The sequence below is a fragment of the Martes martes genome, assembly GCF_963455335.1.
Source record: "Martes martes genome assembly, chromosome: 11".
NCBI lineage: Eukaryota > Metazoa > Chordata > Mammalia > Carnivora > Mustelidae > Martes > Martes martes.
This window is the reverse complement of record NC_137899.1, coordinates 84,831,023-84,855,815: the sequence shown is the minus strand read 5'-3', so window position 1 is coordinate 84,855,815 and position 24,793 is coordinate 84,831,023. Positions and strand designations below refer to the sequence as shown.

The following is a 24,793-nucleotide window of genomic DNA, read 5'->3' as shown; positions in this document are numbered from 1 at the left end:
AGGAAAAGGGGTCCACTGACTCTCCATGGGATGCAGAAATAATCAAAACCATAAATAAAGTAGAGGCAGTTGCACAAACCCTTCCTTCCACCTTCTAGCTCCCACCGCCCTCCACCTTCCCTACTGGTTCTGTTCGCTGGCACAGAAGGCAGACAAGGGTTACCAGGGAGGGTCTTGGGTGGTGATAGTTGCCCTGGTGGCTCACCCAAACCCTGGGCTCTGATGCATCAGCCCTCAGAGACTGGGAAACTTCCAGAGCCTGTTCAGAGCTCAGCAATGCTGCTTTCCTGCCACCTGTTAGCTTGTGACTCCGCCCTCCTCTGTGACACCTTTCCAGTCACTGGGCAGGGGCCTTAGCCCCTGGTCCCGGTGCACTGGCCACTGCTGTGGCTCCTTCTGGAGCTTTCAGCATCTGCTGGTGGCTCCAACCTGGCCTGCACGCCCCCAGAGCCTACGGAAACAGCCTCAGCACCCACTGGACCCAGTGCTGCCTGGGTCTTAATCCGTGCTTGGGGGCTACGCGGATGGATAGATAACAGGTGCTCAAGAGGCTTTGGGGTTCAACTGGAAAGGGGGATGGGAGAACATGTTTCGTAACTCTGGCGGGGGTAGGAACTCTGGACAGGTTTTTGGTGCCACTGGCTCAAGAGCTGGTGTTGACTGGACTCAACTATGTACAAAAGGCAAAGCCTTCAATGTACCCGTGCGCGGAGTGCTCCCAGAAACTGCCCCCTGCGCGCCGGGCTCTCGGCACCACAGTCCCACCCCCGCCCACAACAGAGCCCAGGAACTCAACAGACATGATGGGGGAGGAACTGAGAGGAAGTGGCAGTGGCACCCTCCAGCCCAGCAATGGTCTGGCCTGGATTGAAACCAGCCTGGGAAGAGAAAGAAAAGAAGTAGGAAGGTGCGGGCATCATTTCAACTGGAGAGCCGCGGAGGACTTATCCTTGGGCGCAGAGGTAACCAAGGCAACCGTGGAGACAGTGAGCCGATTCCAGACCCTTTTCGAGCGAGCAGGCTGGCATTTTGCCCCCTGCCCCTTGTGCTCACGGGAAGTACACACCGACCCGCCTCTTGACCCCACCAGGAGGCAGAGAAACCGGTAAGGCGATCATTCTCTTCACGACTAGCCTCCATCACGCATGACCAGAAAACGTGAGCACCCAGGGCCTGGGCTTGTGAGGGGCGGGGGTGGTGGGGTAGAGAGAACAGCTTCTCCAGGAGCGAGACAGACGGGGTCCTTCACACGCCTGGTAACCTCTTGGGTCCCATTAGGGGCTGTACGAGGTCATGGGAAACAGTTCACTGGACCATAAAGGGTCTGATTTGAGGACCATAAGCTCTCGGTCCGGCTAACCCAGAGGGATTCTCAGGCAGGTAGAAATGGGAGTCCTTGAGGGGAAGGGAGCCCATGGATTTCTGGAGATTCCACCGCCCCACTCCCTTCTCCCCTCAGCTAGCTGGAGCGCACCCTGAGTTCAAGAAGCACATATCCTTTTCCCTAAAGACAGGTTCTGGGTAGAACCCCATGTGAACTCTGGGCCTCAACAAGTGGGTAGAAGAGCAGAATCCCCAGGAACCAGAGTATTCTGGGGCCTAGGACCTTTGGTTTAGGGATGAAAGCTGGCCAGCCAGGCCCTACCACCTCCCCTGACTTTCCCCAAGGTCAAAGGGACCAATCTTCATGGCAGCTTGGAGTGCCACCGTGGATTGGAAATGGGGGGCTGACTGTGGTGCCACCAGAAGAGGTGCCATGTTTCACAGGAGTATGTGCCTAGGGTGGGCAGGGCTGCTCAGATAAGGCTGTGGGGCTTAGGAGAACAGGCAGATCCCCCCGACACTGGGCTGACCTCTCCATCACACACCTACCTCCTCTCCCTGGCACTCCCCCAGCTGCACAACAGCTTCCTCACTGAGCACCACAATGGCTGCTCGAGCTTCCCGCCTCCATCTGGGGCTAGGAGCGGCCTGGGCTTTCTGAGCTCGGTGGCCAGCTCTACCTTGAGGACCTGGGGGATACCTCGCTAAGTCAGACAGCGCAAGAGCTAACCTGGAGAGAGAGGGTCTCCTTGGCGAGCAGTTGTGACCCCTCTTGGACCCACCCTTGTCCCCCACCCTGTTCTCCGGCTCCATTTGCCAATGAACACACACTTCAGGAGCCAGGCAGACACCGAGGCCCCTTGCTCTTAACCCACGCTGTACCAGCTTCCCTGGTGTTAGTCTTCACTCCAGACACAGCAGGACAGGGAAAGTTCCCTCCGGCCCCCTGCTGGGGCTCCAGCAGAACTTGGCCAAGGACGGGACTGGTGATTCTCCGCAGGGGCCTGGTGAGACCGAGACCAGCCTCCCACGTGTGGCCAACCCTGGGCACTGCTTGCCGAGCTGCTTGAAATCTCCCAGGTCCTTGAGGGCGGCCATGTGCAGTGGGGTCTGGACTGACTGATGAGTTCAGAGGGAAGATCTCCAGCCTTCTGCCTGACGACCAAGCCACCATCACACCTCCCAGGCCCATAGGGTTGAGGCCAGGCATGCACACGACTGTGCTGATGGTCACTCAAGTGTCCCAGTCTCCTCCTGCTGGGGCTGTCGAGATCCCACATGCTGGACTCCACCATGACCAAAAAGGGCTGCAGACAGCAGGTACTATTTTATTGGGCCTCGAAAGCTTTAAATACAGAAGTGGGGAGGGCTGGCAGGGGGCAGATGTAGACACGCTGGCATCTGAGAGTGGCCGCATCAGAGGAATCACATAATCAACAGCTGGACAGAGCTGGGAAGGAGGGCAGTCTGGGATAGATGTGGGGAGGCAGTTGGCGGCTGGCCTTGGGGGGTCAGGATCACGCCCTATGTTAGGACAAAGTCTTTCATGTTTCTTCCTGATTTGAGGGCAACTTAAAAAAAATACCAAATAAAAATACAAAATCAGCTGGAAGAGACTGTGGACGGCAGTGCCTGTCATCTCAGAAGACAGCGGCCTGTCCCCTGAAAGCCTTGGGCTCCCCCACCCCACCTCCAGTCCAGATGCCACCCCACAAGACATTTTCATACACTGAAGCAAAGCTGGACCCAATCTACACCCCCGATCTGGGGTCTGGAGCTGAAGACACCCTCCCTGCAGAGGAGGAGGTACCGGTGTGAGCGGGGCTGGGGGGCCAGGCCCGCGTCCCTCCTTAGCGGCTGTAGCCAAACTCATCAGCGTCATCGGCCCGGAAGTCTCCATAGCGCCATAGGTTCAGCTGTGAGAAGGGAGAGAATGAGCGTGAGGGAGGTGGGGCCCGCTGGAACCCCGGGACTAAGCCCTCGTTTTAAGCTTCCCCTGGAACCCTGGAGGTACAAACTCACCCTGGCACTCTTGGCTGACTCCTGGGCATTCAGGTACTCTGTGATCTGGAGGGACCAGGGAAGAATGGGAAGTCACAAAGAGGGCATTTGCAACTGAGCAGCTGGAATGACCCTGGAGACTGCCTGGGGCTGGTCTGCATCACTCCCCTGCTCAGCGGACTGCCAGCTCCCCCAGAGTAAAATTCCAAGTGCACTGTCACACGGTCCTCCCTGGGGTTCCTTGCCGGCTGTTCCATCTGCCTGAACTGCTCTCCCTTCAGGTTCACCTGGCTACCTGTCCTGTTCCTTCAAGTCTTCAATAAAGCATCACCATCTTAATGAAGTTTCAAATGACCCCTTTTAAAATTCCAATCACCCCTCCCCCCACACTCTGGATTCCCTTGATTTCTATGTTCTCTTTTTCTGTTGCATTTATCTTTTTTTTTTTTTTAAGATTTTATTTATTTATTTGACAGAGAGAGAGATACCACAAGTAGGCAGAGAGGCAGGCAGAAACAGAGGGGGAAGCAGGCTCCCTGCTAAGCAGAGAGCCCGATGTGGGGCTCGATGCGGGGCTTGATCCCAGGACCCTGAGACCATGACCTGAGGCTTAACCCACTGAGCCACACACGTGCCCCTATTGCATTTATCTCTTATCAGTCAACTTCACTGATTTAGTATGTATGTTTTTGTCAACTCCTGCTTGAATGTAAGCTCCATAGGGCAGAAATGCTGTCTCTTGTTCATGGAGATACGTGGGCCCTCAATACATGCTTGCTGAAAGAATGAATCAATGAATGAATGAACACCTGTAGGGTGTTTATCTCAGAGCCCAGACAACGGAATGTTCTAGACACAAGAGACATTACAGGCAGCTTCACAGGGGAGAGAGTGAGATCTCAGGCTTCCACAGGGAGATTGAGGCTAGCTCCCAGGACAAACTCAAGACACTGGGGGTCTCCACTGAGAGGACTAGGGGTATCATGCTTCTCCTGTCCAGAGGAGACACAGCAGCAATTCACACTGGGATCTTGTTCCAAATGAACAAGGGTGGTGACCCTATACAACCCGTGCCACAGACCCACAGACCATGAGAGAGAGAGGCCTGCGAAAAGACGAAGTTACAGGCGCCGTGGAGCGAGAATGGGGCTTTCAGCCGCTGTGCTCCTTCTTCCTCTCAGAGGGCGTGTGGGGAGCAGCTCGGTGCCAGTGCCGTGCTGGCACAGGCTTCCCACCAGCCTGTCCTGAGGGTGAGAAGACAGTGCAGGTGGTCCCCAGCTGTCGGTTGCGGGCCCCTCGCAGTCCAGCCTATGAAGCAGTGAAGCCTGTGGCACCCATCTTGTCTCATGATGGGGAGATTCAGGCCCGGCCCGGCTCCACGCCCTGGGGGCTTTTCAGACAGGCTGGAGGGCTAGAGGGGCAGTCCCTTAGGCCCCTTGTCCCAGTTGAGTCTGGCTCCAGGTGGCACTGCGTGCTAGCAGCTGGCTCCCGACTCGGGACTTTTAAGTTAGAGAGAAGGAAGTGATAGAAGGAGGCAGAGGCAGCCACAGGCGGGGGCCCTCCCCAGGCTACCCCTGGGCAAGGCTTTCCAGCCTGCCACTTGGGGACACCCGCAAAGGGACACTTCCTGCTCTAGCTTATAGCTGCATTCTCAGTCAAGCCTGTGGCCAATTAATTTGGGATGTAATTAGCTTTTTTTTTTTTAAACCCCAACAAACCCAAATCCATTATCTTTCCCCAGCAGGAGCAGCAGGATGGAGGGTTCCCTGCTCCCGTCACTGGCTCTTGGTGCAGCCCTGGCGCCCTCTATGATGGCAGGTGGGGAGATGCTAGGAGCCGGCTCTTACATCACGTACCACTTTCTGGAACTGTTTCTCCTTGCGTACTTCCACCATGACCAGTCCCTCCTTCACCAAGCCCAGCCCCACGTCCCCCTTGGAATCAGCAAACTGCAGGGTGACATGGGGACAGCCAGCGCTCAGGTGTTCCACATTGAGCAGGCACTGAGTGTTCTGGATATCCCGTACCACACTATCCACGGCGTCTGTTCGAGCATCTTCCTGGAGCAGAGACACAGGCAGGTTAGTGGGAGAGGGAAGTGCGAGCTTTAAAGACAGCCACGTGGGCCCTGGGTCCTGTTCATGGACCTCCAAGCACGTGTCCAGCAGGTGCTGGCATCTCATTTCTGCTCACATCCTAACGAGTAAGGAAACAGCCTCTGGACAGGAAATGCCCCCTCTCCCTGGCCTGTCCTCTCCCTTCCCACCAAGCCTATCTATGTACATCCCATCCTTGTCACCCACCTGCCTTGTGTCTCTGTGAAAAAGTGGCTTTTGTCCATCCAAAACTCACCATCCACTTGCTGCCTGGTCCCAATCGCACCCCCACCTCTGCAGGACTGTGCCCCAGCACCATGAACCCTCACAGTTCCCACTCATGCATGCACTGTCCTCTCAGGCTCTGTCCATGCTCATGTCTCCCTATGCTTAGAGACTGCCCTTGACCTATCTTGTCACCCCCTTCTGTTGTCTCTCTTCTGCCCTTAGATTTCATGAAAAGACAGAGAACATTCTGGGGCGCGGATTCCTACCCCACTGTGCCCCTTAGCGCCCCGGATCTGGCAGCAGCCCCACATGGACTGTCCGGACTGCTCACTCTGAGCTCCATGGACCTCAGCTGGTGCCCAAGCTGAGGGGACCAACCAAGCCTTAAGCCTGACCTCCCTGGGGAGCCGGACACTGCAGACCGGGCTCCCCGCTCTGGGAAACTGGGTGGCTCCGCAACCCTGAGCCCACGTTTTCCTCTCTGGACACACATTCTGCTCAGGTTCTTCTTTGGATCGGAGAAGGCCAGCACTTGCGAAGTTTCGCTCTCTTCCACATCCTGTCTTCCACACACTCGCCCTGTGTGCGTCCACCTTCTAGCTACAAGTCCATGATTCTAGGTCTTCTCTCTTTCCAAGCAACACTATCAAGCTGCCTGGGGCTCCCGCAGCCCCTGATCTGCTCCTTTTCATCCTTGCATCTTGGCCAACAGCATCATAGCCACATGTAAGAAACCCAGTCACCTTCTGTTCAGTATTCCCTGCTCCCCACCAGATGGACTGACTTGACTGACTTGACTGATTTGACCGTCACTGTCTCTAGTCTGGACTTCCAAGTGCCACAGTTTCCCAGGACTCCAATCAGTCTCCGACGATGGCCCCTGAAGGAACTTGCAGAACCAGAGCTGCCCATGTCAACCCTGCTGAAAACCCTGCCCCACCAACAGGCCCCGACTTCTCTTTCCATTCTCCTCTCCTGCTACTGTCCACAAGGTCCTGGACTCCCAACTGTGTGGACTAGTCTCTGCCCAAAGCACCTGGGCCCACTGGGCCCATCTGTCTAAAGAACCAGTTCAGACACTCCAACGCCACCACCTCTGTGCACCTTCCCTCAGCTTCCCCCATCACTCCCATCTCACAGACAGACCATTTGTCACTGCTTCCAACTCCTGGCATCAGTGGCTGAGTGTCATCCTTTGGGAGGGAGGGAGATAGGGAAGAAGGGAGGGTAGAAAGGAAGGGAGAGAGGGAGGGAAGGAGGGAGGGGGGAGGGAGAGGGGAGGTGTGCAGACTCACGTCTTGGGGCACCTGGATGAAGGCAAAGGCATACTCTGTGGCTTGAGCAGGCAGCACACGAGTGCTGAAGGCAGGTGGCAGGGTCCCCAGGCGGGTGGACGGCAGGATCTCTCTCTGCAGAGGACACGTCAGGCCGGCAGCATTACACACTCAATGCCCCATTGTTCTCACAGGGACAACTCCGGTGGCTGGACCTCTGGAATTCGAACTTGGGCCCCCACCACGACTCGCTCCCGCTTAGCCCTGGTCGGTGATGCCCAGGGCTGGCGCGCTGGCCCCACAGCAGGCGGGGAGGCGGACAGCCGAGGCTCATACCTTCTCAACCTGAGCCTGGGCTTGGAACACCTGGGTGCTCTACTAAATAATCAGCTCGGTCCCTGGTCTCCAACCATGACTTCCATTTCTATCCAGTGCCTTCCCTCTGCAACATGGGTTCCTGGAATGCTTTCCCACAGGCTAGGGGGTGCTCTGCTGGGAAGGCACACCGAGACAAGGGTCCCGACAGTCCCTCAATGTGGCAAGACCCCTTCTGTGTATCTCCTGGTAGCAAGTTGGGAGCAAGGCCCCCAACTCTGGGCTTTAGCTCATCGACCCTCAGTGCTAGTCCTTGTGGAAAGTGGACAACCAGCATCACACCACAGGAGTAGTGTGGTTCCGAACTACAACTTCCACTCCTGCTTGCTGCTTTGCCCACAGGGAACCTCCCAGAATTGTTAACAGATTCCCAGGCCCAGCCCGAGGGGGCTTTTCTCAAGGGTGCCAGTCACTCTGCCCCGTTGTGACTTCCTAGCAAGCCCTGGCTGAGGGACCAGCGCACAGGCACCTGGTCCAGCATGACCAGGAGCCATGGGGACTTGAGGGTCTCCACGGGCCTGCTCTTCACAGAAGCTGGGCAGAAGACGAGGAATGGTGGGTATGGCTGGGCACTCATCCTTGGGGCCTGGAAGGGAGACTTCTCAGAGTCCAGTGGCCTGTTCCACCAATAGCAGAGCTGCCTACGTGCTCAGCATTCTGTCAGCTGAGGGGTCAGGGCTTGTGGGGACTTGCTCTATGGGACTACTGTGCAGTCCCCTGGGGCTCCTTGTTTGCCTAATCCTCCACCTCCTGGTTCCCCACACTCACGTTGCCATAGTCAATGTAGAAGACGTGTACTTTGGCGGGAGACTCGACTTTTTCCACTCGGGCGCGGTACCTGCAACGGCAGCGCGGGCAGAGCTCAATGGACAGCCCTGCTGAGTCTGGCCTCCCCGGAGCCTTAGCAACAGCAGGGCAGGGGCACGACACCGCCAGGCCCGGGGCTCAGGGTGAAGAGCCATGGGTGTCATGGAGGGCAGTTCTCAGACTCCACGAAGGCCTAGGCTCGGGGCGCTGCAGCCACCCCCTAATGGAATCAGAGCATAGCTGGGAGCAGAGGGAGGGAGAAGGGAGCATGTGGAGCAGATTAATGTGTCCTTGGGGCATAAAGCAACAAGACTAATGACTAGATTGATGTCTGCTGTTTAAAGCCAGCACACTAAACAGCAGCTGTAATTAGCCGGCGGATCTGTCTGGGAGGCCGCGGCAGGGAACACATCCAAGTCACTTCGTCACCCAGGGAAGGCCGTGGGCCCTACTCTTGGTAGATGAGACATAGTGACCTTCTTGCAACGTGTGAGTGCCCCTGCTCATGTCCCAGACAGCTGGGGTGGAGGGTCGGGTGGCGGGTCTGGACGCACTGAGAACCAGTCTCCGCCCTCCCCACTCTATGTGACATCATTTTCCCTGTGTGGGGTGAGGGCTGTGTCAGAGAGTCTCAGTCAGCCACGGCTCTCCCACCAGAGTTTCCCAGGAATGAGGAGGAGAGACACCGCTTGTATACTCCAGGCTGCCTGGGCTGCGGGCAATGAAGAGTGCCATATGGGAGAACCGGCCAAGGTCAAGCACCACTGTCCATGGAAACCAAGTTGCTAAGGCAAATGCCTGAAGTCTACTGGGTAGCATGTTTGTGTCCTGAGCACAGACCGGCTATCGCTCCTGCTTAAGACTCTCTGGTCCGCTCCGGTCCAAGTGGCTTACCACTCTCCATCGACAAACTTGGCAATGCAGAACTCTCCCCGGCGGGGCGCATAGGAACCTTCGACAGGAGGATGGCTGGCGATGTCATTTCGCATGTTCTCCATCAACTTCTCCAGCTGGGTGCCTGCAGGGGAGGAAGAGGGAGTGAGCCCTGGGTTGGGGAGCAGGCAGGACGTGGTGCTGTGGAGGGCTGGCATGCCCCGTTCCACAGGGAAGTCCCCTGTGGTCTCTGCTCAAGAGGGTCATGCTGTCCTCAAAAGCGGGACGAGGGCTTGCTGACACTTTGGGCTTCAGAAGCACACAGTCTTCCTTCCAACCTCAGCTCTCCAATCCACTGGTCAGGCCCATGGAAGCCGCTGGAAATGTTCCTGGGCTCCACCTGAGGTGGGTGAAGTGCGGGGATGGGGAGCAGGGCCTGTGAGCCTCGGCCAGGGTGGGCGCGGGCCAACTTACATCTGTTCCTGCAAGAACCAGCCTGGCCTGGGCCACCGAAGTGATGACTGACAACAGCCATTCTCTGCCAGTGTCTCCCAGGGCATACGTGGAGAGGTAGGAGGGGCCGCATACAACCCTGGGCAAGGAAAGGGCCTCAGACTCTGAGCCACGGAAGACGGGGAGCAACTCGGGGAGCAGGGCCCGATCTCAGTATACTCAAACTTGGCCACTCTAACCTTGCTCACCACATGAAGTACGTGCAAAAGCAAACTTTGCTACTGCTAGGCTGGGGTTCCAACCAAGCCCCCCAGCTCAGTGGCTGCTTTGGTTGGGTGGGGAGAAAGGCTCCTCCTCTGCTGCTTGTCAGCTGGTGATCACCAGGCTTGGCAACACCCTGGGTCCTCTTGGGTTTCCTGCCTTGCTCCTTTCTGCTGTGTCCCCCATCCCCACTCCACTAGGCATCAGTCCCCAGCAACTTCCCTTTTCCCTCTAGCTTGGCCCCGATTCTAGCTCTGCATCAGGCCTGTTGGGGCCCCTTTGCTCTCTGTGGTAAGGGTAGTTGGGTTCCTGTGGGGCGGGTATGGGGTTCTTCTTTCCACCTCAGGGGCCCAAAGCTACACTGTAACAGGTGCCTAGCACATGCTGGCTGTTGGTACGCTTGTCACAGCTGACCTTGTATGCTCCTTGTCTGGCTTATGTTTCTGCCACTATGCTGTGAGCTCCTTCAGGGTATAGCCCATCGTGTACTGGTCCTGTTCGCTCTTATAAGGCCTAGCAATTGCCTGATGCATGCAGGGTACTTAAGAATTCAACTGTATTCAGGGCACCTGGGGGGCCCAGTTGGTTAAGTGGCTGCCTTCGGCTTGGGTCACGATCCCGGGGTCCTAGCGCTGAGCCCCACATTGGGTTCCCTGCTCAGAAGGGAGTCTGCTTCTCCCTCTCCTGCCACCCCCCACCCCCTGCCTGTCCCCTTGCTCTTTGTCAAATAAAATCTTACAAAAAGAAAAAAAAAAAAATTAAATGTACTGGAGATGCACTCTGTGTGGCCCATGTGCACAAGGATGTGCCCGCTCCGGGACCTCTGCAGGGGCCACTGTCCCAGCATTCATGGACCCTGGTTTCAGAACAGGGACTTTTAGGAAGCAACTGCCCTTCCCCCCATCCAGCAGTAAACTCTCTACACAGACAAATTCTTCCTATACTCTAGAATAGAATAAAAATTCTATTTTTATTTTTTATTTTTTTTTTGCTCCAAGGCAACAGAAGCAGACTTTGCCTCCTGCAAACAGGTCCTTGCACTGAGCCTGGCTGGTCATTTACAGCTAATGGCAATGCTTTCATCATTTCATTAGCTCCTTCCTGAGGCAGGCTTTAATTAAGAGAAGAGACACAGGGTAAGAGGATGTCCCCCAAGAGAGGATGAAAGGTTTCTGAAGAGGGAGGCTGTAGATGCTGAAGTTTATTTTCGTGGATTTTATGGAACCAACTGAGGTCAGGTTTTCTCTGGGGCCCACTGCGGCCCTCCAGGTAGTGGGACAACATGGGCTTCACTCCCTTCTCCAGTGTTCCAAGAATATGCGGTTGTTCCTTTGGTTCCTTTTCTCCCGATTTTCCGCCTTGGCCACTACTCGCTGCAGTGCCCTGGCTCCCCACAGCCCCCAGAGAGAGCCAGGCAGGCACAGAGCAGCCTCTGAGATTACCGGCTCCAGTCCTCGAACCCTCAAGTTCTGTCCCCTGGAGACTTCAGGGCTCTCTTCTTAACCAAGGTGGGTCCCACCCTGCAGGATCCAGGGGCCAGGTAAGAGCCTGCCGGGGAGCCGTCGTACAATGAGCAGGGTTTTCTCTGAGTTCCCTGTTCCCCGAGCTTCCTGAGGTCCCTTCTTTCTGGCTCCTGTGTTCAGAATCAGCTCTCCCTCCTGCCTGGACCAGCACGGAAGGACCCCTTTCTTTGTCATACCACCCAGACCCGGGGGGCTGGGCCACTTCTCGCAGGACTGCAGCTGACCTCAACGGAACTGAATGCTGAAGGCTCATTAGTCCATCTCTACCCCTCCCCAGGCTCTCTCTGTTCCCAAGTAGAGCCAGCCCAGAGCTTGGGAAGGTTGGTTTTTCTTGGTGACCTGACATGGCCACAGACCAGCTGCCTGGGAAATGTCATTAGAGGGAAGTGGCTGAGACGAGGCTGACGAACTGGAGGGGTTTGGGGGTGGGGCACAGGGGGCCGGGCAAGCCACAGCCTGCCCCCCACGGGGCTGCCTTGAGGGCCAGGGACATCTTCAGGCCCCTCTGCCTTGCAAGGATCTGGCTCCTTGGACCCAGAGGCGGCTTGAAGAGCTTTTTCCTCTGCCCTCAACTAAAATGGTTCCCTGCACAGGGAGTCAAGGAGAGGAGGGACAGAAGGGTAGAGAGAGCGAAGGGAGTGGAGGTGGGAAGTTGAGCCAGAAGTGCCACAGGGCCCCCCTGCCAGAGTGGCCTCTACCACCCTCCGTCCTCCAGAAGCCTGAGGTGTCTGCTAAGGTGACCCAGGCTGCCGTGCACAGGACTTGAGGGCAGGAGCAAGGAGGAGGATGGAGACAGAGGGTCCTTCAGAAAGACTGCCCGGGGATGACTTCCCCTAGAGCAGAAGCCTGTTTCCATGGCAACTGGTTACCACTCGGGGCTATGGTAACCTCTAGAGAAGGAGAAACCCCAGAGAAAAAAGCCCAGGCTCCTCTCCTCTCCTGCTGCCTTCCCAAGGAAGCTGAGGGGGAGGAGGGTTAAGTGGTGCTGGTTTGTGCTTCCTGACCACAGGAGACAATCTGTTCCCTGCTTCCTGACAGACCCCCAAGGGCTACACATCCTAATGCCTCGCCCAGCCAGGGGTGTCTGAGAGCAGAACAGTTCTCCAAGGATCTCAGAGTACCACCCAGACAAGACGGGTCACCTCACTGGCCTGCAGAGGCCCTACTGAGCCTTGTCCACTCCACGGCAGGAAATGCCCCAGGGCCCAGAGCTGCAGCGGGGCTCAGGGGAGGGGCAGCAGCCACAGGGTCTTGGGGAGAGGCCCCTGGGAGCAGATTGTGGGGGTTGGGGGGCCTGTGCCCTGCCCTCCCGCTGAACTGAGGGGGTTCTAGAGGTGGGCTGGGCCAGCCTACTCACCGGTCTCCACATCCTGCACGTAGAAGTGCAGGTCATCGGTGATCTCGGTCACGAACACCGGTTTGTAGCTAGCTGAGCGCTCCTCCTCCAGCACGGGCGCCACCTCCTCCACGGGCTGCTCCTCGTAGTGGGCCCAGACCTGCACGGGGGATCGCCAAGGGCCGGGGTTAGGAAGTGAAGCCAGACAGGACACGGGGAAAGGGGCTTTGGGGAAGTGGAGTCACCCCTGCGGTAAGTGAATGTGGAGGTCCCCGCAGGACACTCATATCACACTGAGCTGCCCTTGAACTCTCCTACTCTCAGTGGGTAACGACCGTGCTCTGAAGTTCTTCTGGTCAGTCATGTCTCAGATCCGGGCAGGGAGCAGAAGCAGCTGGGGAGCTTATTAGAAATGCTGGTACCTGGGTCTCAATACGGGCCTACCAAGTTAGAATCTGTTGTGACTGCACTTAGGAAGTAAAGCAAACCAGAGCAGGCTCCTGGGCAATCTCACACCGAGTGTGAGAACCGTGGAGTCCCCATGTCCCTCCCCCACCACTCTGCAGGGGTCACTCTGAACTCTCCAGGCCCTAGCACTGTCCAGGGCCATCGTGCCCCTGAGACTCTCCAAGCGACAGCCCTGGGCCGTGGCGGAGAGGGCTTGTCACTGTTCGAGGATGCCTCCTCTCAGCAACTTCTCTGCTTTCACCTCAAGCAGGTTGCTCTGACCCCAGTGCAGAAGCTGGGCCACTCCCCTCCATCCTCACTGCTCCCCTCCGCCTTCGCTGCTCCCCACCTCCCCTGGCCCTGCCTGTCAGGGCCACAGCAGCTCCAAAGCTGATTCAATGTGACAGCCCGTCAAGACCAATCCTGCGGCCAGGAGATTATCCTGGTAGTGATGCCTGTCAGGGCAGCAGAGGGCGGGGGCTGCCCCGCTGAGCATTGAGAAGAGGGTGAGGGACAGGACCACCCACAGGGTCCCCAGACACACAAGAACAGGGGGTGATAAAAGTATTAGCCAAAACTTACATGTGTCCTAGGTGCCAGGTGCCATCCTAAACATTCTAAGTAGTAATTCACTGAATCCTCACAACAACCCTTTGACTAGGTATTAAGGTTACCCTGTTTTACAGACGAGAACCGGAGGCACCCAGGCTTGCTAGAAGCAGTGGAACCAGGGCCTGAACCCAGGTATCTGGGTGCTAGAGATCTTCTAGAGGGCATTCTGGCACTGACTGGGCCTCCAGAGACAGAGGGCAGCACCGAGCAGTGGGAAAAGTTGTGGGTGGGAGACATGGGCTCCTGTCCTTTAATCTGCTTTTTCACTTCAGTCCAGCCATGTGCCTCCTGCATCTCCTTTTCTTCCCTTGCAAGATGAGCCAGTCTGACGCCATGATCACTCAGCTGACCCACAGCTCCCCGGACGCCACGTGGAAGCAGCCGAAGGGCAGGAATGTTAGATTTGCTGAACTTCCTTGGGTCATACCTGCAAAGGCCATGCGCCTGCCTTTACTGTGGTGTGAGCATTCTTCCACTAGAAGGCGAGGCCAGGGCCCTGAGAACTGGAATGAGCAACAGGGCCCGAGCTCTGGGGAGGCCACCAGGGAGTGGCTGAGCGGGATGGGAGAGACCTCAGCGGGTGCAAACCTCCGCCAGCCACACGCACAGCAATGCCCTCACCTTCTGCCTTTTGGAGTTGGCCTCTGACCCACACAGCTCCTGCCCACACTCACCTACTCCCAACACAGGCCCCACCACAGCTACTTCCCTCCCCAGCAGCAGCCAGACACCTCTGCTTTCTGCATGCCTGTGCCTGGTTGCCCCAGGAGTTAGTCAGATCAGAGACTCCTGGCTGAAGGGGGTCTCCAGCTTTCGGACTTCCCCATGAAAGGGCCTCTCCAATCGGAGGACTGCTGCGGGCACTCCGGGGGATGGGGGACAGCCACAGTGACTTCTGGTTCCAAGGCCTACATCCGGTTGAGGTAGACTTTCTCCCTGGGGCCACTAGGAAGTTCCCCAGGGCAGTGACTACTCAGTCAGCGACTCCCAGGGTGGGACGCTCACTGCTGCTGAGACACAAGACTGCCAGCACTGCCTTAAGGGAGAAGCCAAGTGCCCCCCCAACCCCCACCATGGTCAACCCCCCCCAAACTTCCCCGCTCACTTGGCTCCTCTGGCTCCAGGCCTTCCTGGCACCCAGGCAGCCCAGGAGAGGGGGGAGGGGGGGCTCTGCGCTTGCTCCAGAGTGGGGGCTGGGCCTGGGAGCAGTTCTGGGCTCCAGCCTAAACCCGCCCTGCCTCCCTCTGCAGCGGGGAAGGAGGCTCCTCAGCAGTGTTGATGAATTGGGAACAGACTGACAGGGTGAGAGCAGAAACTGCTAATGACTCGTCAAGCAAAGGCGCCTTGGGCGACAGCATCAGGTTTCCTCCTGGGGGGGAGAAGGGTGGAGCTCCTCCTCCTACAGGCAGCAGGCAGGTGGGCCAGCAAGCTTGAGGTCAAGGATAATGCAAACAAAAGCCCCTGGGGAGCCCCCCCACCCAGGCCTCCAGCTCCCACCAGGGGGGTCCTGTGACAGGGTCCTAGAAATCCCTGGGTGCTAGGAGGGGCACAGTAGGGGCACCCTGCTGGCTCCCAAGGGGAGAAGATTCCAGAAGCATGAGGCAGAGAGCTGCTCCTCAGAAAAAGGAACTCCATTTCTAAGAGAGGGCTGCCTTGGCCCCTCAAATAGGAGAGCACTGCAGGTTTCCCTCGGGAGGTGGAGGTAACCATCTATTCCCGGGGACTTGGCTCCCAGCGGCCTGGGCATGCTGGTAAATGCAGCCTGACTAGGTGGCTTCTTTGTGGCAATGAGTCAGTCAGCAGAGAGGCCGCCCACCCTTGGAACAAGGGCATCTTTTGCCCATATTGGCTATTTTGCCCTTCTGCAGAACCGGGGCAGGGAGGGGACAGACGCACTGGCTGGCACCTGCCAGATGGGTGCCACTTCCCCACAGCCATGCCCAGCCCTCTCTCAGCTCAGATCCCTGACAAGGAGCTTGTTTTGGGGGAGTTCCCAGGGGGATGCTCCTCGTCCTGGGCCCACGGGGTGAAGACAAGGCAAACCCAAAGATCCCTTCAGGGGATAACAGTAATTCAGTGCCTGAGGGTTCTCCCCGCAGGCTCTGGGCATATGGAGGAGCTGGGGAAAGACCTGCACGGCCAAGATGCCGAACAGAGGATGGGACTCTGGAGCTGAGAATGCTCTCGGCCTTTGGTGGAGCCAAGTCTCAGCTGGGCCTCGGCAGCGGGGCGCAAGGATGCTGGGAGAGCCACCCAAGAGGGACCTGCTTTGCTCCGGGACCACCTCTGGGCCGTGTTAGTGTGGAAAGACCCTTCCCAGCCAGCTCCTCTGGTTTGCCGTAGGGTCTGTGTTCAGGCTGGGGCCAGATGGCACTGTGTCCTGAGGCGGGGCTCCTCTGTAACCCTTCCATGGCTCTGGCTACAGACCCTGATGGGGAATGGGCAAGGGCAGCAGCTCCCTCATCTGCTCCATTGCTGGTCTCTCGTGCCAGTTCTTGCCCTACTTGGGTCCCCTCGACACTGCAGGGCCAGGTTAGGAGCATGGCTGTCTCTTCTCCTGTCCTCACCCATCCTTGGCCCTCCCTCTTTCCTGTACTTCCTCCCCAGCAAGCCCCAGCATCCTCCTCCTGGCAGGAGATGGGCGATATGGACTGAGGCTCTAGTGACTAGAGGCTTTCCTTTCTAAATCCTATTTAATATTGTTGGCTGGAGCCTTGGGAGGCTCCAAGGGTGGGGCTGGCAGGGGGCCACGGTGGTGAAGTCCTTCTAGCTCGTGGTGGGGAAGGCAAGTTCAATAAAAGGTAATCAATGGCCAATGCAGCCCGGTGCAGGGCCCTGCGGGGACAGAAGGGAGGCTGGGGAGGGAGGGCAGTTCTGATGCCTGCCCTCTGTGGCTCCGGTCTCTGGTGGTCAGAGCCACCCAGTATTCCTGGAGGAGGAGGGGATAACCCAGCATTAGCCTCCTGTAGAGGAAGGGGAGGGCCCAACCAGCATCTTCATGAGGAGAGGAGTCTGAAGGGCACAGGAAAGAATGAAGCCCAGCAGGAAGGCAGCCAAGTTCCCAAAGCTAGGAAACTAGCATGGCCAGCTTCCCTCAGATGGACCCGCTCACAGATGCGCACACACAGAATCCCATTTCCCGAAGACTTCCGCATAGTCTCGTCTCACAAAAGCTCTCGGTATTACCTCTCCTTAGTTAGCTCACACATACCACCACGATCTCTTAACCCCACACGTGCCTGTCTCCAACAGCGAAGGCAGCCCTCCTAGGGTCACAAGAGAGGCAAGGCTGCAAATCCTGGGGACACCTCAAGATGCAGTTTGCTGTCCTCCAGCTGGCTACCAAATTCTCTGAGTCCAGCCAACTCTGAGGGGTGCTGCAGGGCTCCACACATGCTGCTCCTGGGAACCAGCCCCTCACCAGAAGAGGCAAGCCACACTAGGTTCTGCCAGGATCCTTGAAGAGGATGGGGTGTGTGGGAGAGGGACCCAGGAGGCCGGCGGGGCCTCGCCCTGAGAGCAGCGCACTACATTTTAATTGGACTGGAATAAAAACACGCAGCCTGTGTAAGTAAGTAATTACTGATGATTACTCCTCACCATCATCATGTGGACCCAGTGGAATCATGACTTGGGCTCTTTCAGACAAATCTAGTAAATAGTGATGCCCAGCGTAACACCCAGCAAGGCACCCATCCCTCGCCCTCAGGTCAGATTGTCCTCTCTGTCTTCTCCTGGGTCCCTCCTGGGCCTCAAATCTCAGAGAGCAAAGCCTGGAGGCAAAGACCCTTTCAGAGTCTGAGCCTCAGGGGCCAATTACCCCCCAGCTGCTAATTCTTCAGTAAGGTTCAGCCCTTTCCACACCAAGGCCCCATACCGTGTGGGCACCTTCCCCTGCAGCAGGCAGAGGACATGGGGGCGGCAGCCTTAAGTTCAATTGTCACCAATTGAAACCCAAGAGGAAGCTTCTTTGTGGTAGGCGCTCAAGTTGCCCGCTCCCTGTCACTGTATGAAGATGGGGTTTAATGTGAGCAGCCCTGGGACAAGGGGGAAGCCTCCTGAGAGGCCTCCTGGGGGCCTAGTCCTCTAGGGCATGAATAGCCCCTTTCAACCAATCCCAAGCTTTTTTTGGGTCACTTCTCTCTAGAGTTCTTCCACTCCCGTTAGGGTTGGTCACCAGCCTTCACCCCCAGGGGATGGGAAGAAAAGGTAGAGAGAGATGCAGGCAGACATCCCTGGGCCTGGTTCCTGAGGGAAGGCCATTGGGGAAGAGGCTGAGGGAGGAGGTGGCTGCTCTGGGTTGGAAGAGAATGAGGAACCGCGGGGCCCTGAAGCCCCCTACTCCTTTTGGCAGGTGTCTGGGCCTTGGCTCTGGGAGGCGAGCTGCAAGCCAGATGGCTGCCCCATGGGGAAGGAAACGTTTGTTCCTGGAACAAATTTATGGCTCAGCACGGCTGTCCCACGAAATCCTCCTCGAGCCCAGAGAAGCCCTGACAAATTGGTGGCCAGCTGATTTATCCCCATTATTAGGGCCAGGCTGTAAGTCAGTGGTGACAGGCTGAGTCGGGGGGTGTGGAGCCCCGCTCCCACCACCAAACCACTGGGTTCCTTAATCGTCCATTTGTTTCCAAAAGCTGCTTTCCAACCCCCGCCCCCCTTGTCTTTTCAATGCACTGTCTGCAGAGACTGATGGGCTATAAATCTGTTGTCCTAACAGCTTTATGCATCTCCTGGGGCAGCTTCCGAAATGGGCCTCCCTGCAGGCCCTTGTGAAGGCAAGTCAGAAGTGGGCTGTGGGTCTCCCGGTCACTCTGAGGGCACTGAAGAAGGGCTGGGGCTGGGGCTGGTGAAAGGACAACTCCCCAGTCTCCTGCTCACCAGGGGCTCCCCACATCGTTCCTCTCATGGCTGCAAGGTCACCTTCCAGACGTGGCTCTGCTCTACCAGGTCCACCAGAGCAGGCCAACAGTTGAGGACGCCTAAGCTGGCAGCCTTTCCCTTGGTCACGTGTGGCTCCCGATGTGGGGTCTGAGACCAACACCGACCAGGGTCCCTCAGGTGGGGGATGACGAAACCGCTCTGTTCCCCGTGCTCCGAGCTCCGGGGTGGCCCCCTCCTCCTCCGTAGCCAGGCCCAATTCCACACCAGTACCTTCTCTTTCTTCTGCTTGGCGGCCTCCTCGGCGGACAGCAGGGGCTTGTAGTAGGCGCTGCGCTCTGCGGTGAAGTGGACCTTGGACAGCGCGTGCTCCACCAGCAAGACGGACAGGTTGGTGCCGTCAACGTGCAACCAGCCAATGAAGTTGCCAGCCTTGTCCATGCTCTCCACCTCCACCTCTACCTGGGGAACAGAGAAAGGGGGAGGGTCAGCCTGCAGGGAGAGGGGCTCAGGAGGGACCAAGAGCAGGAGCTTGTTGGAGCTGTGGCACTGCTGATCCTCTTAGAACGCTTCGCTTCAGTTCTGTAAGCGGGATCTAGGCTCTCTAGCCTCTCACAGCCCAGAATTATCCTTTCAGAAACATCCCTGACCGAGCGACTTCAAAACTCAGCTAGTAGGGTACACTCGGCATCCCTCGGCTTGAGCAAGGGAGTTGCATCAGCCGTGGGCATGTGTGAGCGCAGCCTGGGGGTCAGGAGTGAGAGAAGCAGCAGACCCGAGCTGCTCCCGGAACGTCTGACTCTTCTTCAGCGCCCACACACCCAACCCAGCTCTTCTAGCATGATAGGCAGGCCCCAGGAGCAAGGCAGTCCCCAGGAAGAGGGGCACGTAGCTGAGGGAATTACTGTTCAACAAAGGTACTGCAAGTGTCTGGATGAAAGCCAGGTGAAGAGAGGAGGGGAGGAGGCAGGTGGGTGGCAGGGTGTGAGCAGGTAGTGCACAAGTGGGCGGTTAAGGGGTGACGCCAGCAGGAGGCTGCCCCTGAAAGGGAGCAAGGGGAAGGGTGACGGTGACCTCACTGCCATAAGCCCAGGCCTTGGGGCCGTGGGCTGGGGTTGACCTCGGAACCCTTGGGGACCCCTGTGGGGCTCAAGAGCTTCTGAGCTTTCTCCACAGAGGGCCTCCCTGAGACACAGGACCCCAGACACAGTCCTGACTCCGCTCCCCCAAGAGGGCAGCCTTGGTGCCACAGCCCTTATGGTGGCTGATCTGTTCCCACCTCATGAAGCCAATGGCTCAGGGTAAATTTCTTCTTTGATTCTCTCCTAACCTCCTCCTTTCTCTGCTAAAGGGGCTTGTAAAAGCCTTTGCTGCCAAATATGAAAAACTTGTATTAATTTAAACAGCTTCAAGCTCGATTAAGCAATAAAATGAATGTCTAAATACCTGGGAATTCTCTGAAGCCTGGGCTGGAGCCTGCGGCAGCAGCCCAGGCCAGAGGCTTAGAGAGGCAAATGGGGAGCCATGTGGGTGACAGGACACCCCTTAAGTAGACAGAGGTGGCTTGGCCATGTGGAGAGAAGGCAGCAGGGAGAAAAAGAAGAGGCAGGACCAGGGAGGCAGGGCCCCGGCCTCTCCCTATCCTTGAACACCCTCTTCAACACCCTACTTAATTAAGGCTTATAGTTAACCCTTTGAGTGGAAATGCAAGTTCAACACTGCTGGGGTAAGGGTGTGACCCAGAAACAGATATGAAGAGTTTATTAGAGCTAAATAACAAAGATACTCTATAGGGCCATTCCAAGTTGACTCTGTCGATGGGTACATAGGCCCCCCATTCCTAGACCTCTTATCTTTCACCATGTTAGCAGCCAAGTGTCCTTTCCTGAAACTGATGGCTGCCCTGCTTGGGCACAAGACCTCCCTTCAGTTCCGAGAAGCCTGTGGTGGGCCAAGTGGTTGTGACAAGAAGCTTGATGGCCACCTGTATCATTCCTCTTGGGGCCGGACTGCTATGATGGAGGCAAAAACCTCAGAGGTGGGTTGATGAAGCACCCGGGGAGTCTAATCATGCTCACTCTGGAAGGTGCCCACACTTAGATCTCACCCCACCTAGCAAACCCCACAATCCACACCTCCCCTCAGAGGCTACCAACCAGATGCCAGCCTCCCAAGGGCTCGTACTAGTGGGAGACTCTGGCGACTAGTAGCCATGCCTGGGGTCAGCGCTGTCAACTCTCTTGGCAGGTGAGCACAGCCTTCACACTTACCCAGACTCTCCCTGCCTGTAATCGATATGCTAACTTGGGCTTGACAGGTCCTTGGGCCCAGCCAGCAGCTGAGGAAAGAAGTCTCTAGCCTTGGGCACTGTCCTCCTGCTGAATACATCTGGGGTTAGAAAGGGAGATAAAGCTGTAGCCTGGGGGTTTTCGCTTTCCCTTTTATTATGGCTGCTGCAAATACTGTAATTTCTCAAAGGCACTCAGGGGAAGGTGGGCTGGGCTCAGTGAAAGGATGGGGCTACTTCGGAGTCTCTTGGCTTGTGACCTTTTTAGCCAAGCCCTGTGGTGTGTTTATCCTTCTGGGTACACAGAATTCAATGTGAAGACCAAAGTCTTAACCCTTCTCTAGTTCTGGGAGAGTTTCATGGTCAGCAAGCAGAGGGTTAAGCATGGTGCTCCCAGGCTGGTATGTATTCATCAGGGTTCTCTTAGATTGATTGCTGGGGATTTGTGCCTTGACAATAACATTTTGTGAGCCAATGTCCGTATATGCTCTATTTCTCTGATCAACTTTAAGACTTGTGTTTTTGATATTTTCTCCTTTTTTTTTAACAGATTATTTATTTGAGAGGGAGAGAGAGAGAGAGAAGAGAGAAAGTGTGTGTGTGTGTGTGTGTGTGAGAATGGGGATGGGGCAGAGTGAGAGGGAGAGAGAATCCTCAAGCAGACTCCCCACAGAGTGGGAAGCCTGACTTGACCCCAGGACCCTGAGATAATGACCTGAGCCAAAGTCAAAGGGTTAAACGACTGAGCCACCCAGACACTGATATTTTCTCTTAATTGAGAAAAACACATATAAACATATACTCCTACAGAGATACAGAGATACAGTTGATTCTTGTTATTTGTGATAGTCTATTAAGTTACCATGAACACTGAACCAGTGCTCCCAGGGGAAACACAGGATCAGGTTCCTGCAAGACTCCGGTCACGATTTACCAATACATAACCTTCTTCTGTGCACGTTTTTGCTTAAAGACACCTTATTTAACATATACTGATGATCTGTCACCATTGAACTCACAGCCAACAGCACTAGAACTCACACCCGAATGAAGCTTCTCTAACACATGTATTTTCTCCCTAAGGCCCACTGCAGCCTTCCCGTACTTTGGAGCACCAGATAGCACTTCAACACTCTGCTGGGGGGCCATTTTAAACTGCAAAATCACCAGGAAAAAGCACACATCAGAAAAAGGGGGAAACGTGGCACTACGGAGACGATGGACAGGACACCTGTTGCCGGGATGAGAGCCGAAACAAGAAGGGGAGCACTGCCGTCTGCGACCTCGGCTGGGAGCACGCTCACCTGGACACTCAAAGTGTTCGCCGCTCAGATGACCAAATACTCCGAGTACTGATCTGGGGCTACAAGTACATTCCAGTAAGTGAAGTAAGTGAACTTGCAAATATGGAATCGTATATAATGAGGACTGACTAGACAGAGACCCATGGAAAGCTCTTTCCTACCAGTTTGCCTCAAACTGAAGACAGGAGTGAGGAGAGGCTCCTTCTGGTCACACACAGGAAACCTCTTCTGGGTTCTTTCTGCCTACTGTCAGTATTAATGAGACCCACTGCTCACTGAGTGTTGTGTAAGCTGCAGAGTGCCGTACAGTGTCGCTGCCTGTCTCCTCAGCCGCACAGAATGTTTCAGGGAGAGATGTGGACACAACAGCTTCCCTTGGAGGCCTCCAACAACCGCAGGGGACACCAGGGAGCTCATGCCTTGGCTGACTATCAGGGGCTGCCCCAATGCCTGATTTGTGCGTGGGCCTTTGGTGTGTGCACGTGTGAGCTGACGTGGCCTTGAGGGCACCACAGAACTTGTGTACACGTGGACACAAGCAGTGTCAGTGGGAACCAATGGGAGCCTCTTCTCTTCCTTCCCCTCCTCAATGTTTACACTGCCGCTAAGGCCTAGGAAAGCAGTGCTGAGGGGAGAAGGCCTCCCGAGAGACTACGACGGGGGGCCACAGCATTTTGCTGGGGGAGCAGCTGGGAGAGCGTGAAACAGCAGGCAGCCTAGATGCCCTGAGGTCAGACCCGCTGCCCTCTCCTCACACCTCTTCACTGCAGACCTGTGGGCCTGGCCAGCTGCCAGCACCTCTTGCCTTCTGCCTGAGGCCGACAGGCCCTATGAGCTGAGCTCTTCCAGCTTCAACACCATCCTTCTGTGAAGGCTTCCCTAATCCACCCATGTGAATCCCTCTGACACCTGTGGGCTACCCCACACTTTGGCACTGAGGGGACAGCATATAGCACAGAAGTTCAGAGCGCAGACTATGGAGCTAGACTGCATCAGTTTAAATCCACCTACCAACTGCATGACCTTCGCCAAGTCACTTATCTTCTCTGTGTCTCTGCTGTAAGACTGGAATTGCAATATTGCCTATCTCAAAGGGTTTGTTCCGATTAAATAAGCTAATATAAAGATACTAAGCACTTACAAGAGTACTGGATACATAAATGTTTCATCATTGTCATCGACTTTTTACTTTGTAGCAGGAGGAGCGGTTATTTCATTTCCGAATGTCTTTAATTGTCCAACTAGACTGTCAGCAACAAGGAGAACAAAGCTTGTTCTATACTCTGAAGCTTCCCCAGAGCTGGGTATACCGACTGGGCAGGGAGGTGGCAGGAAGACCATGGGTCTTGGAGTCAGACAAACCTAGGTTCAAATCCTAGCTCTGGCTGTGAATTTTTGGGAAGAGATGACCTCTTTTCTCTCCTAGCCAGTTTCCTTCTCCATAGAATGAGAAGCGGGTCCTATGTACTAAAAGAAGTAACATAAACTGCTTTCTCTTCCCTTCATCTACTACTGGCCAGCAGCCCTGCTCAGGCTGAGCCCCGTCCCCTTAGCTCTCCCCCCAGTCGAGCAAAGCTTTGGGCTTCGTAAACCCTGGTAGCCTCATGCAGAATACAAAATGGAGGGAAGACAAGTGGGAAGAGCTAATGTATGACTGTCCTCAAACCCAGCTGCACAAGCAGATGCCTTCCTGCTCAGTGGTGGGGGGGTCTTTCTCCACCACAGGACCAAAGTTGGGGGGGGGGTGCAGCCCAGCCAGCCGTGGTCGGAGAGGAGCCAGACACACTTGGCCTGTCGGGGGGCTGTGGCAGCCAGCGGCCCCTGCCGCCTCGCAGTGGGACACGTCCTCCTGCTCCCAAGCACATTAATGTGCCACTAATGAAATTGTTCTGGCTTATTTACCAAATTAATACAAACGGCACAGGCTGTTAATTTGCATGTCTCCTAATTACTGAGGAAGAGCTCCCATGCCCAGGCAACACACACCTCAGTGCCCACCCAGACAGGCTGCGGTCTCAGCCTTCCCAGTTGTGGGTGGGTGAGGAAGGGGAGAAGAGAAAGGAGGCAAGGGGAGAAGCGGAGCACCCCGAGCTTGCTCTCTGTGGCTGGGGACATACGAGGGAGGGAAGGAGTGGTGGCCATGAATCCGTTTCCCTGCCTGTGGTCCTTTCCTTTGTGGCTGGAGTGCCTTGGCCGCCAGAAATATACTTGGTCCCTGTCCTGCTCCCCTCCATGAATGCTCCTTCTTTCCTGTGTCTGGATTCTATCCGACTTCTTAACTTAGGAACTGCTTCAGTCAGGCAGGCGGTGGGGTCTGAGTCTTCCTCTCTCAGCAGTGTGGCACATTCTGGGCCGGGGGTCGGGGGGGACAGTGCGGGGCCGGAACAGTGCAGGGGGTCACAGGAAGGGATGTGGAAGTCAGGCAGGGGGTGAGGGCCTTACAGATACTACTCCTCTCCCTCAACTTGCTCTGGCCCTTCCCAGCCAATCGGCCTCAGATTCTGAAATCTTACATGAAGTGTGTGTGTGTGAGAGAGAGGTGAGGAGAAAGAGAGAGGGAGGAGGGAGAGAGAGGGAGGCGGAGGGAATGGGAGAGAGAGAGAGATCAGTTAAAAGGTCACCATAAAACCACAGAGGAAATTCTGACGGCCCTGGGCGTTTATTTAGCTGCCCTACCTCTCCTGATCCAGGAACCAGATTGGATGTCTGCTCTTC

At 56.2% G+C, this 24,793-nt stretch overlaps 1 protein-coding gene across 2 annotated transcripts in view; it reads right to left on the bottom strand.

Annotated features, from left to right (window-relative positions):
• Positions 1-2,631: 2,631 nt before the first annotated feature.
• SND1 (staphylococcal nuclease and tudor domain containing 1) overlaps positions 2,632-24,793 on the bottom strand; it is a 413,629-nt gene continuing 391,467 nt past the window's right edge. The window contains exons 17-25 of one of the 2 annotated variants that reach the window (XM_080819056.1): positions 18,761-18,949; positions 12,572-12,710; positions 8,999-9,122; positions 8,066-8,135; positions 6,944-7,057; positions 5,181-5,384; positions 3,346-3,390; positions 3,134-3,239; positions 2,632-2,847 (exon numbers count right to left, since the gene is read on the bottom strand). In XM_080819056.1, coding sequence (XP_080675182.1) covers positions 3,174-3,239; positions 3,346-3,390; positions 5,181-5,384; positions 6,944-7,057; positions 8,066-8,135; positions 8,999-9,122; positions 12,572-12,710; positions 18,761-18,949 — 951 coding nt within the window. In that variant the 3' untranslated portion in view covers positions 2,632-2,847; positions 3,134-3,173. Of the gene's footprint in view, positions 3,240-3,345; positions 3,391-5,180; positions 5,385-6,943; positions 7,058-8,065; positions 8,136-8,998; positions 9,123-12,571; positions 12,711-18,760; positions 18,950-24,793 lie in introns of both variants that reach the window. The other variant, XM_080819055.1, reaches the window with a different exon arrangement.